This window comes from Etheostoma cragini, chromosome 3 (genome assembly GCF_013103735.1).
Source record: "Etheostoma cragini isolate CJK2018 chromosome 3, CSU_Ecrag_1.0, whole genome shotgun sequence".
Lineage (NCBI taxonomy): Eukaryota > Metazoa > Chordata > Actinopteri > Perciformes > Percidae > Etheostoma > Etheostoma cragini.
In genome coordinates, this window is record NC_048409.1 from 20483447 (window position 1) to 20497664 (window position 14218).

Sequence of the window (14218 nt, forward strand, 5' to 3'; positions counted from 1 at the left end):
TTTTTTGGCATCGTTGGGAAGGAATTCAATAGTAATCTTTTAGCATATTGTAATTCAAGTGTTCTGAGAGAAGACTGGACTTCTGCATCTAATTTTTGCTCTGTTTTCAGACTTTAGAAAATCTAGTAGGTGCATATGCCTGTGCAACAGAGATGTGGATTTTATTCTATGTCAAATTCTGTTGTTATTTTGCTTTCCATTGCAGCTTTACGTCCTTTATTGGGCAAAACTGCTAAAACATTTGCTGATCCCAACCTTTCAGATTTGAGATTATGCTGCTTTTGTCAGTTTTAATGGGCATATTTCACAGTATATTTTACAAACTAAAAACTTTGCTTAGAGCACCTTTAAAAACATGTAAAGGAAGTTTAGAACTGTGCAGCCACTAGTTACAAATCAACAAAAAACCACAACATGACTACAAAACATCTTACCTTTTCCTCTTTCATTTCCACTTAGTATGTCCTCAGTGGCACATATGTAATGAGTTGGGGCTTCTCCCTGTAGTGAAAGAAAAACATAATTTGACATATGAAAGCAAAGGAGAACATCTGCACAACTAACTTGTTACGGTTTGTTTCCTGCTTGTCTTTGGAGTTGATTAGGTTAAGAAAAGAAAACTGCCAGTTTTGTATGGAAAGCAACAGGAAACTCCATACATGCATGGCTGAACATTTTATAAAAAGGAACTAAATTCTAAATTCTTCTTGGACATGGGCTGATTTTCTAGTCTTCAATTTATAGCATACAGCTAAAAGCTAAAATGATTAGTTTATGATGGTTGATTAAAAGAGATTCACTTTGATAATTGGTGAACAAAATGTAAAGATTTGCTGGGAGATAGACAGTAAGTCAGACAAAACAAGTAATTTAATAACGGGAATTTGTGATGGCATTTTTGCGATTTTTTTTTAACATTTTCTAGACAAATTAAACACTAAAATAACTGAAAGATGAATTGCTAAATGCTAAATTATTTCTTTCAGTATTTGTTATATATGTATAAAATACTACCTATCACAGACGCTGCGCTGAACGATACCAGGAGGCCCGCTGGCCCGCTGAGTGACACTGGCAAGATGTGAGGGACCAACAGAGTACGATTTAGTCCTGTCAGAGATGCCCTTCACCACAGACCAACTTAAAGCATTGCTGCAAGTCTAACCGTGGGTCACCAAAGAAATGCAGACAGACCGCTTAAAGAGCTGAGTCACACACCATAGTGATTAAAGATGAGTCAGGCTGCACTGTGGAAGTAATTGGAGCAAAAGCATTGCAAGGGGAAATATTGTCATGGATTTGTTTGCTCCTTCCTTCCAAATTCCAATAGCAGGCAAGGGCTGACAAGGCTAATACTGTACTTGGCATAAGTAGGAAAACATGTAATGGATCAATTTAACTGTTAAAAGGTTATTACATGGCTTGGTTGTATTCTAAGGTATTCTGAGATCTGTTATTTTCTCGATAACAGACTGTTTCTAAGTATAACACACCGTTGCCATGCATAGCAGAGCATTGCCATGGACACCGTTATGTTTACTCTGTAGGACAGCAGCTAACAATCCGCTGAAAGAAGTTTGGATAATTTATCAGCTGTGGCAAAAAGTGGTTGAAACGTGGATCACCTTCTGTCCACCAATTCAAGCAATGACAGCAAGGCCACACCCCCAGCCTTCACCTTGCCGCTCACCCCTCTTAAGCTCAAAAGCTGACTCAGAAACGGCACATACTAAGGAAAGCTAATTGTGGGGCTGGCTCTAGTGGCTGTAATTCCGCACCAAGCCTGAATTTTGGGAAAGAGACTTCAGATATGGTATTAGGGGACAACTAAGGTCTATATAAAAGAGACTTCAGATATGGTATTAGGGGACAACTAAGGTCTATATAAAAGAGACTTCAGATATGGTATAAGGGGACCAGTAAGGTCTATATAAATGAGACTTCAGATATGATGTTAGGGGACCACTAAGGTCTATATAAAAGAGACTTCAGATATGGTATTAGTGGACCACTAAGGTCTTCATAAAAGAGGCTTTAGAAACGGTATTAGGGGACCACTAAGCTCTATAGAAAAAAAGAGACTTCAGATATGGGATTAGGGGACCACTAAGGTTTATATAAAAGAAACTTCAGATATGGGATTAGGGGACCACTAAGGTCTATATAAAAGAGACTTCAGATATGGTATTAGGGTACCACTAAGCTGACTAAGGGTATATAAAAGAGACTTCAGATATGGTATTAGGGTACCACTAAGGTCTATGTAAATGAATCCAAAGAGAACCATGTCATGGGACCTTAAACATATGAGCGCTGTATTAAGATAGTCTGGTTTTATGGTAGGTTTGAGCAAGGATGTAAACAAAAGTACCAATTAAATTTATATGAATATTGAATATTGGTATGAATAAAAAATATTAATTTCAGTTATTGTGAGACTGTACCATGATGACATGTTCGTGCACCATTAATGCTTGATTAGCAAAGAACACAAGGCCTAACAGATTTACTGTGAGATTTCTTTGGGTTGATTCCAAATGGGTAAAGTCATCGCAAAGCGGTCAACAAAGACAAAAATGGTGATTCAAAATTACCTTCTTTGAACCTCTTTTCCCTACCAACTGATGTGTATCAAACACAGAAACACTCTCTAAAGAAATTCACATGTACATTCTGCTCACAATAGAAAATCGTCTCTAAAACACATAATCCCTTTAATTTAATCCTGGTCGGAGGAGCTAAATCTGGTGCCTATTTGTAACACTTTGACCGCATTTATGAAGAAAAGCTTTCAAAGAAATTGCAGGCTATAATCAACTTCTTTTGCTTCCTAAAGAGATATCCTCAGGGAGCCATAGAATAAGTAGAATGTAGAGTAGATGAGACAGGGTGACTCCTTGCAGGGTTTTTGTGGTATCATGTAAGGGCAATTTTAATCCTAGGATGTGGCTTTTCTCCAATATCCTAAGCTTCTTTGTCAACTTCCACGTTCCCAGATTTCAGACAACATTTTACTTGTAATCCATACTAGTTTTTTCATAAATCTACATCTCTAACCAATTCAATATGTAGACAAAGAATTTGCTATTGGCCTAAACTGCTTTACTTTTTTCTCTTTTCTACTCAATTTTTAAAGTAACGCTTCCTGCTATCCTAAAACATGAATACAGTGATTTCCAACCAGATATAGCTGCACCCAAGGGTGTACTTTTGCAGTTGCTAAGCTGTACATGGAAAGCCTAGTGTGAAAACTAGTTAGCAAGTGAGCAGTGAAATCTAAACTAAAAGTAAGCTAATGGAGAACTGGTTGAAGTCATTCACTAAGGGTAATGAATTAACAGCTCAAATAGGTAAACGCTGAAATACTCCATTTGGATAAATGGTTGAACTAGTGAGCTAAATGTGATGGATAATTGTTGAACAGTCAGCTAAAATAATAAAGATTTCCACTAATTAAGGTGATGGATAAACAGTTAGCTAAACGTATTAATTTGTTATTGGTTTTAACAGCTAAATGTATGGATACGTGATTGAATTAGATAGCTAAAAGTAATAAATGGTTATAATAAATAGCTAAAACAATTAGGTAAATGCTTGAAACGTCTAGTTTCTGACCCTAGTCAGCCCAAATGCAAACTTGAACAAACCAACCTAAATACAAATCACTTGTATAAAAAATATTGTCAACTATTTTACATCCATTATTGTTACAGTAAGATAGCATCCAGTTTGAAATCAGATCATTTAGAAGATGAGGGGTGGTATCGATTCATTGGTGTATAAGTCTGACAGAGCTGAGGGATGCATTAGAAAACCACAGCACTAACACACTGACAAACTATAAGAGTATATTGGTTTCATCGGATTATGAAATTAAATAGCCAATGAATTTCTAGCACCAATTATTTAGGAATTATCTGAATTATTATTATCTTATTATTATCTGAATTGTTTGCCTCTGAATTTTACTCTTCAAATTTTGAACAACTAACTTTCCCCTTTATTTTCCTCAATTCATAAATTCAGAATCAAAATTCAACATGTTTATAATGCAACTAATGTACTTTCAACTTGCTTGAATTCAACAGTCAAAATTCAGCTGCAAAATGTAATGTTTAAATTCCAGTTCTAACATCTGGGAACCCAAGGAAAAGCAAGTGATTCTAGGATCTTGATCGGTGGCAGGGAAAATTTGTTGTTGAAAATTTGAAGAGTAAAATTGGAGGCAAAACATTCAGTTACATAATATTAATGCATAAATATTCAGTGCTAGAAATTCAACGGCTTTTTAATTTCAAAATCCAATGAAACAGATTCACTTCTAGAATGAACACTTATTTTCATACTTGTGGTTGGCCTGTGGTTTTTACTTTGTTGCTTCACTTCTGCTGTAAATGAATGCAGCTTGTTGATGCTCTCCATCCATCCTGTGTTCTTTGTCATCCACTTTCCATTATGCAATTTAGGTAGGTCTTTGTGTTTTTCTCTTCCGTTCCTGTTTGTTTATAGAGGAACTGAGTTTCAGAAGTCCCTTGGAGTTTTAACTTCTAACAACAAATACAGTATTTTTCAATACAGACACATTCACAGTATTCTCTATTGCTCAACATAGCTAAAGAGGATTGACCTCGAGCATTGGCAAACACTTTTAGCTCATATTTCACAATAGGAATGCCACCAAAGCTTTACAAAAACAGGTTTGCTTAATCTGATTCTAATCTAAAGACATCTACCATGGTCAAGCTTCCTCCGCCAGGAGCATATGATTCATTATTTTAGTCAAATCTTCTTAATGTGGCAACAGGGTACTATTTTTTATGTTAAAATTAAATACATTTCTATTTGATTCGGATTTTGACATCTAACTATAAAACGTGGAATCTGTGTGTGTGTGTGTGTGTGTGTGTGTGTGTGTGTGTGTGTGTGTGTGTGTGTGTGTGTGTGTGTGTGTGTGCAGTACAGCTGCGGGGGCAAGAGTTGCTAGATCCCAGGAAGGCTCATTGATTGCAGTTAACCAACTACTGGTGTTGTGCCAAAAAGTGGTCATCCTCTAAAAAAGTCCTGCTGTGTACCCTACATGCAAATGATGAAATGAATTGTACATAACACATGTAGGATGAACGCCCAGGCTCTCAGGCCGGGCGTTCTGTATATATATATATATATATATATATATATATATATATATACACACACATACACAGTATACAGTATATATGAGAGCCTATTTTTACAGTCAAAAATCACCAAAAGGATGGCATTGCTCCTATTCTGCTGCCTAAAGCTGCTTGATGGAGAAGTTAATGTAACGTTTCTATAAAGCGGTATTGCATGTGGTAGTGTTAGAGTAATTTTATGATTACAAGTACAAGTACATGCGCACGGCAACAGAACAATGCTGGATACTGGCATCGGTATCGGTGCATCCCTATTAGAGCCCGACTGATAAAGGATTTTTGAGGCTGATACCTATACAAATATTTGGTTATTTAAAGATCCGATATTCGGATTTATTGGCCGATATATACAGTATTTTCAAAAAACGAAATCTGGAAACGCGTAACAAAACAAACAGATTTCCCAAACATTATTATTTGTGCTTATTTGAGTTCTCAATAAAATAATAATTTTGATGTTCCTCTGTTCTGTTGTGACAATAAAACAAACTATTATATCATTTTAGTGAGAACTCATAAATAACGTCAAATAACTAATGTTTTTTTTTTCATCTGCCATTATAAATGCTGATTGATCCGATACCAATCGAGAAATGCCTAAAATCGGCCCGCTGATCCCGTATATACTTTGCCGGGCGCTAAGCAGAAAGCAAGTTACTTTAAGTTTTAATCTAAATACACAGTTGCTGGTCAAATATTGACCTTGTCAAAACATACAGTGCTTGTGTGTTTTGAGTTTTGTGAGCTCCTTTCTAACTGACTTGCTCATCAATCAATCTTTCCATCAAACGGCGTTAGATCCTTACTCCCCTTTACGTGGAAGTATAATCTCCAATTGTTATTTCCAGTTTAACAAAAAAACGACAGACAGGAGGAAGGGAGAGCCTGTATGAGGCAGAGGCAGTAACTCCGTACAGTGACAGTAATAATATTTTGTGTCCTTGATTCAAATTACAAATTTTTCTGGGTTTGAACATTGTTGGAAACATTTTAGATAATTGACAGCTCAACAAAACACATATCAGGTCAAGTTATTATTAGACATTTTAATGTCCATACATACAGTGGGGCTAGAAAGTTTGGGCACCCCAGGTAAAAAACTTGTGTTAATGTGCATAAAGAAGGCAAGAAAAGATGGAAAAATCTCCAAAAGACATCAAATGACAGATTAGACATTCATATAATATGTCCCAAAAAGTTAGATTTTATTTCCATCATTAACACTTTCAAAATAACAGAAAACAAAAAATGGCGTCTGCAAAAGTTTGGGCAACCTGCATATTTATTAGAGTTACTGTAATATATTAAAATCAGCTACTCACGATTAGTGTCAGTCACAAAAAAAAAATATATATATATATATATATATATATTGATGACTCTGTTGCTATGTTTTTAATGCAGCTCCTCAGTCTTTATGTATTAGCATTGTCCAAATTTTATAATGTTTCGCAGTGTACCCTTGCTTTATTATTAAAATGAAAGCAGTGGCGGCTCGTTAATAAAGGTATACTTAAACAAAAAAATGAAGTAAAAATAAAATAAAAAATAAAAAAAACTAGTTTACTCATACGATGTGCCGGCTGGTAGTAAGAGTCTCAGCATTTAATAAAACTGGCTTGAATCGGTTAACTATTTCCTATGTTTCAATATGTTTCATGCGGTTTCATGGGCAGGGACACTGTACAAATGGATGTCTATGTGAGTCCTTTAACTTTTAGCAATAATGGGACCTGAACCTGGTCTCTAATTAGTTTCTTAAAGATTCTCCTCCGGGCGCAGCTCGCGTCCCTGGTGAATAAGAACTGGATACATGTTATTTTATCCAATCAAATTGATTCTCGACACCTGTCATTCAACTTTATGCTCTTGGCTGGTACTCGCACAGGCGAGACCATCTCTTCGCCAAATCCTTGCAAGTTGACAATCACACAAATTACTTTCGTAGAGATAATGGCAGCAGTAAAACTAAATTACGTCACGGATTATTTTTTTTTAAACATTCACAAGACTCACAAGAGGATAGAGGATCTCGGTCCGGACCAACCCAATTCACAATAATACATAAATCCTTAATTACATAATGCATAATACATACATCAATTAATTCATGCATGAATGCATGATAATTCATGTACCCATACTGTAAAGTGTTACCAGTGTTTTTCTTACCAACACACACACACACACACACACACACACACAAATGTATTCTCATTTGATAAAGCCGATAGCTTCCCTATTGAAAACATTAATTTCATATTTTTGTTAGAGCAGTGAATTTGCTCAACAATCAATTTGTTGGCTGAAAGCCTACTGTTGATTTGCGCACAGGTATCAGCAAAATTGGCCCGTGTGACGAGTGGCGCCTTTAAGATGGGAATGGTCATGCGGTTCCTCTTGTCAAATCCTACGCTGGACGCATAATTAGTCTTTCAACATGGGTTTAGTTAAAAAGCAGGCTATAGTAAGACCACGTCGCCATTGTCTGGTCACCCTAGTAATGAAGGTAACCACAGCCATATTGATAATAGCATGAAGTTAGCATCGCTGAACAACTAGATAATAAACCACAGGATTGGCATTAGAGGGCACAACGAAGAGGTGACCAAAGATTGACACATACTGTCCACAATAATACACTGAAATGGTGTGGAGCCTTTAAGTTGGCTATACCTTGCCATGATGAGAGTGAGAGCTCAGATAACCCACCGGTTGGTGGATGTTGTTCCATCTCTTGATGGAGCTTTGAAAGAGCACCTTTCACTGTATTTAAGGGAATGTCAAAAACTATACTGAAAAAGCTTCTGGACTGTTTGTTGTCTGTTACAAGAGAAAAAATAATCAACAGTCCAGAGTCCAGACAAGTAAAGTGAAGACAGAGCTCAGTCTTATCTACAGCAAGGAAGAGTTCAAAGCCTGTCGTGGTGCTGTGGATCTATTCCATCTGTTTATGGAAAATAATCTTGAAGAAGTCTTTATCAAAACTGTCACTCTCATAAAAGTTGTCACAACCACACCCATGACCGCGGCTAAAGCTGGACAGGCTGAAAGCAATGGCTATGGAAAAGAGACGTGTTACTGAGATGACTGACTTCAATCAAAGACTCTTTGAGAAATTTGCTGGCCAGAAGGAAGTAGTTTTCATGCTTTTTAGAGGTGGGTGGGCCACTCTTCTTATGTTTGTAACTCGAATCTCGTATCATAAATTCTTGCTCTTTTTAAATACATAGTTGTTTAAATAAAGTAGTGCTGGTTGTTTTGCCCAGTTTCAAAGTACTGCTTTGTATTTATTCCCCCCCCACCAAAAAAAGAGCCCCCCCCACCAAAAAAAAATTCTCACCAGATCACATGACTTAACAACTCTCGGTGGTTCAATACATTCAAGAGTACATGTCATTATCCTTTACAGACATGATGCAGCCAAGTCTTTTCCAGCCCGGTCCAAGTCTATGTATCCATCCAACCGATCAAAAGGAAAACAACTAAATCCACTAATCCAAATGTACAAATGAAGGCTCGTGCCAGCCAAATTCAATTTTCTATGTTGTGATCCGATGAGGCCAGTTGTAGCAGATCTGTGGTGCCCCATGTCTCCCTACAGACATGTAGGAAACTCCCAACACAGGCTGCCCTAGGTTAGCTCGAAAGGGTGTTACTTACCAGCTGCGCTTCCCGAAAGATGAGCTCAGCTCCATGAAACAAGCCTGTTAAACTGTACAATGATGTTGCAAGCAAGTTCGCGTTGCACACGCTGCGTGCGAAAACGCGAAATATGCGTCTGCCTGCAGCGCACACACCCGGGTAGAAGCAGTGGTGTGATGCGAGCATCAAAGTTCATCCCTCAAAACAATGTAGAAACAAGAAGCGTACACACTAATCACGGGTCGTTTCCAGCTGGTCTGAGTGGCCTGAAGTCTATATGAACGTATAGTGGTTCACTGGAACGCTTTCTCTCCGTTACAGCGCGTTCCCTTTTCACCAAACGCAGGGACGCATGCGCATGTGGGTACGCGCACTGGAGAGGAAGGATCCAAATGCCATGCCTGTAAAAATGTACAAGCCGTAACGTGGCGGTGATGGCGTTGAATTTGAAGTTCACAGGTTGTGGAATCGTTCCATGTGATCTCCAGTTTATTGTGATTATATGCCCCATGCCTCCTCAGTCCACCTCAAACTGGACTTGTATCCCAAATGAACAACATCTGGAAATACTTTGCTGTTGGCTGTGATATTCTTCTTTTAAACCTCTGATTTTAAAATATAACAGTGAAACCCTGGGACGAGCAGTGGTAGAGGAAGTACTTTGTTAGCAAATGTGCATAATAGCAAGTTTACTCATTATGCAGAATGGCTTCCATCAGAATAACAGCCTTTACAGAATGTTGTTGGATTATTATTAGTAGTAGTAATGAATGATTAATGTGTCAACATCATTTGCATGTTGCAGTTTATAAACTACGTAATATAACCTACAGTTTGTCTTAATAAAAACTCAAACAAATGTTAAATCATAACGTATTGATGTAAATGTCAAAGCTTTTATTTGACATTAAGTCAGGCCTGTTTTTGGAAACCTCTAAATATCAACTAGAAATTGATTTTGATGAATTGTAGATATGCTCCATCTTTTTTTACATTAGGAAGGGAGAAGTTTAATGTAGCACAATGATTCCTGAGCCTCTGCAAGCCCTATGTCATGCCAAAGAACCTACATTTGGAACTGGTTGAAGTGCGGTTGTACTGTTGTGTTTAGAATGCACCTTCAGCATTACGAAGGCATTATAGATGCAGGTTTGATGCAGAGCCTTTTGCTCCACACATCAGAGAATGCTTTGTAATGTGAGAAATATGCGTCACTTTTCTAGGATCACTAATGATTAATCCAGGTATATCCAGACATATCCAAATACCATTTATGTAGGCTGCCTTGGGGCTGAAACTGAAGTGCACATGTTAATGAAGTTTTACGTGTCAGTGATCTTCTGCTGGTTATGAGGCCCTATCTTTTATTAGATTGTTAATTTACATTTTTATCTGCTGACAACAAAAGTTCAAAACATTTTTGAGCTTTTTTTTGTGGCTCCCTTCCTCTTGTATTTCCTGTCTCTCTTCTGAGTAAAACTGGATACGATCACAAGGAAGGATTGTGAAAAAGGTACACTGTGCCTTTTTCCCGTGTGTGTATGTGTACTATTCTGTATGTTGTCAGCGTTGTATGGTCTTTGTACTAGATAGAAACTGTCACTGTGAGTTTGTTAATGGTGGGTCTTTTTACTAGATAGAAACTGTCACTGTCAGTTAGTTAATGGTGGGTCTTTTTACTAGATAGAAACTGTCACTGTCAGTTAGTTAATGGTGGGTCCATTTACTAGATTGTTTGTCATGGGTGGGTCCATTTACTCTCACTCTCTATTTCACACACATACAAGTACAAGACACTTTTGTGTACCTAAACAAAAGAAAAAAAAACTTTTTGTTTTCTGTTAGGTTTGATTAGCCCGAAATGGAGCACAGCGTAAATTCTGTTAGGAAGACTTCTAAACTTAATCACTTATCTCTCTCTTCTAAATCGAACAGCTGTTTAGAAGCGTAACCAATCAGTGCTGGCTATGAATTTCACGAGTCAATCACAGCATGACATACCTGTTTTAAACCTGTCTCTCTTTGCCGCTCAGTTGTCATTTCAGGCAAGTAGCACAACCCTCCTCCTCCCCTTGTTCCTCCGGTCTTCGGCCTTCACCATGCACAGCTCCTGGGTCTTCCTCCGGCAGGCCACTGCCATCGGCTCCTCGGTTTGGTCTTCGGGCTCCTCACACCACTATTAGTGTCTAGACTCCATCGCAGGATTATGTTTTGGCTTTCTACCCCTTTAAAAAATACGATGGAGTTAATCTCCAAAGACTGCACATTTCATATTATGCATATGTACAATACATCTTTCCATATATGCAACAAAGTATCTCCTGATTGAAATGTCCTTGGCAGCACCTTCTATTGTTAATCAATTCTATATAGCCCAATAAAAAAACAAATCTTCAACATGTTCAGACTGTCTTCCAAAAGCTGAGCTAAAAACAGAAATATATGGTGACTGAAATATAAATACCAGCAGAGCAGTGCCATACTTGTGAGCTCTTGCTATGTGTTTAAGAGAGAGTTTATATACAGTATAAGTAAAACACTAAGCTGTGATTTTTCTCAAAGGGAATCACACTTCCTCATTATCTAAGTCCCAGTTCCCCGAAAAAGTCATGCCACTGTCAATTTGTCATGGGTGGGTCTATTTACTCTCGCTCTCTATTTCACACACATACATGTACGAGACACGTCGACTGTTATCATTGCTGTCGATGGTAAAGGCTGAACATTATACAAGCGAGATCACACATCTGTAACATGCATCTCCTCACAAGCACTCTCGATTGGATAAAAGAGGAAAATGCACCACCTAGTGGCAAACACTATGTATAACACTGTTGTCATCATTCATCCACAGTGTCATCCACAATAAAGTAATCTCTCAGTTTTAGTCTGTATAAAGGAGGATTAAGTTCATCCCGATCCCTTATGGCATTTGAGTGCCCTACATTGTAAACGTTATCTATGGGCTGCAATTGAACTGAATTATGTGTTACAAGCTCAGACTATAACCACACATTTTTATGATATGTGCTCATTGTTTACTCAGGTCAGAACACACTGTAGGCTACTTCTCTAGATCTGATACAGGAAATATGCAACACTGCTGCTTGAAATAAAATGTTTTCTGTTCATCACACACGCTTAGAGCCTTATTCTCACATGATGTGATAAAAGGGTCACTTAAGTTGAGAGAGTCTGTTCAACAGAAGCAGTTTTCAATTCAGAGCCACTTGCCCTCTATCTCCATATTTGATCACTGTTGATGATTACAGGAAAAGACACTGACGCTTTCATCTTTCTTTGCTATCTCTTCCAGGGGTATTGAAGCCTCGGCGGGTAAACACTTTGACCCCAGCTTGTCTTTTTTTGGGCTGCCTTCTCCAAATAGTCCGTTACTGTCCATGCTGCAATCAAATGTCTTCTCGTTTTTAACCAGGTCTTTCAGGTCTGGAGAAAACAACAAGAGGAGAATATTAAGTAATATTAACCTTACACTCCAAAAAGTGTAAGGTAATTTGCAGATGGGCTTCTTATTTGAAGTTACAATAACCACAATGATAACTTGACATATTAAGGAGAGAAAAAGACCATTTGCTGAAAACAGACTTAGAAAATGATGCTTATAACCTGGCCCAAAGAACATAATCTTTTCCATTACTCACACTTGAGAACAGTCTTGTTGACGAGAGCATAACCTCGGTCAGGGTTTCTGTTCAGGTTAATATAGAAGTAGAACCTCAGTTCCTGAGGATACTGAGAGTGGGACAGGTTCTGAACCAGGGGAATAATGCGATTGGACATAGGTCCTTCTGCCAGAGCCTGGTGCATCATGTACTTGCACCAATCCTCTTGCAGGAAGTGAGGCGTGATAAGCAGAACCCTTAAGTGGCTGTTTTGCACAGCCTGACATAACTCTGTGGACATTGCACCTCCTGGACAGGTGTCTCTATGCCATAGAAAGCACCTTAGACTACAAGGCGAAGCCTCCAGGAAAGACACTAGGCGTGCAGCTTCCTCAATGTCCCTGTCCACAGAGCTGTGGCACACAAACACGTCATACTTTCGGCTCCATCTGAGCAGCGAGCTCAGAGCCGATTGTGGCTGTTGTGGTTTTGAAGGGGATGTCCCCAGTGATGGAGATGATGAAGATGACAAAGAAGAGCATGACCATGTAGATGAAGTTGTTGTGCTGCCGACAGAAGACACTGACTCTGTTGTCGCTTTTTCTTCTTGTTCACGTTGCACTGACACAGATGTTCTTGATTTCAAGAGTTTCTGGATCCAGCCTTTAAGGAGAAAGACAAACTATTTCTGACTTGATAACACATGTTGATAATAATGACTCCTTCCTAGTCCACTTACAAAATACAACACCGGGTTTCAAACAGATGAAGATGAGGTTTACATCAGCAATGAAAAGACTTAACTCACCATGCATGTCATCATCACGCCTCGCCAAAATCCTTGCAGAAAAAACTGTCCTGTTAAATCTGTTAAAAAGGATCTTTTCTGCCCCGTACACACAATACCTGGTAGCTGAACAAATGACTGCAGCAGCAGAATGTTACAAAGACTGAGCGAAAAGTCTCTTACTGACATTCCCAGAAAAAAAAACGGAAGATGGTAACTGCTGAAAGACATGCCTCATGTTCAGTCAAGTTTCAAATGCAAAGTGTCATGTCATACTTCACTGAGCTGGTAGTTAACCCTTTGTTAGAACCATGCACATGGACAAAAAAACCATAAGAATATTTCATAGGTTACTTCCCCAGTGTATTTTATGAGACTACTTTCTGATCTGACTGTTTTTTTTTTTTTATTAGGGCGAAATAAGAGGAAGGAGAACACGAACCGTTGTAATGCACACTTACAAACCCAACCAAACATTGATATGCTAATATCACATCACCAAGCCCATAAATAAGACTGTTACAATTTATTGTGTGTTTTACACACAATGTAGGCTATACATTTCATGCAATGTGTGTCATATATGACTTTTGTTTCTTTTCTCTTTTGTTAAAGATTATTTTTGGGGCATTTTTAGGCTTTCTATTTAACAGGACAAGTGAAGACATGACAGGGGAGAGAGAGGGGGAAATGAGACACAGTAAAGGGTCGCAGGTCGGAATTGAACCCTGCCCCGCTGTGTCGAGGAACAAACCTCTACACACGGGAGCCCGCTCCACAAACTATGCTTTTGTTCTGTTTTGTTTTACCAGGTTATTCATTACAATTGTGCAGATAAATTTACACACATAACTTACAAGACATTTGAAAGTATTAAACAATCAAGATTTATCAAAATCACACAGCAGTGGCGGGGCTGATCTTCCACAACAACAAAACTGCCGAGGGAGGAGGTGAACGTTTACTGTTGACTACAGGGAAACAAC

At 38.3% G+C, this 14218-nt stretch overlaps 2 protein-coding genes across 3 annotated transcripts in view; both read right to left on the reverse strand.

Moving 5' to 3' along the window:
• Window positions 1-9377, reverse strand: part of st3gal4 (ST3 beta-galactoside alpha-2,3-sialyltransferase 4) — a 29957-nt gene extending 20580 nt beyond the window's left edge. For both annotated transcript variants that reach the window (XR_004655974.1, XM_034866891.1), the window contains exons 1-2: window positions 8841-9377; window positions 435-501 (exon numbers count right to left, since the gene is read on the reverse strand). The gene's annotated coding sequence lies outside the window, so the exon portion shown is untranslated. The remainder of the gene's footprint in view (window positions 1-434; window positions 502-8840) is intronic.
• A 1675-nt stretch (window positions 9378-11052) lies between these two features.
• tirap (toll-interleukin 1 receptor (TIR) domain containing adaptor protein) lies at window positions 11053-13547 on the reverse strand. Its single transcript, XM_034866893.1, has 3 exons — window positions 13254-13547; window positions 12485-13108; window positions 11053-12269 (listed from the first exon to the last, which is right to left on the reverse strand). Exons 1-3 carry the CDS (start codon window positions 13258-13260, stop codon window positions 12076-12078), a joined length of 825 nt encoding a protein of 274 aa, XP_034722784.1. The 5' UTR covers window positions 13261-13547; the 3' UTR covers window positions 11053-12075.
• Window positions 13548-14218: the final 671 nt, after the last annotated feature.

Coding starts and splice junctions, on each gene's coding strand:
- tirap (XM_034866893.1), bottom strand. Junction 12,270..12,484: donor CAACAAGACTGTTCTCAAGT/GTGAGTAATGGA, acceptor TGTTTTCTCCAG/ACCTGAAAGACCTGGTTAAA.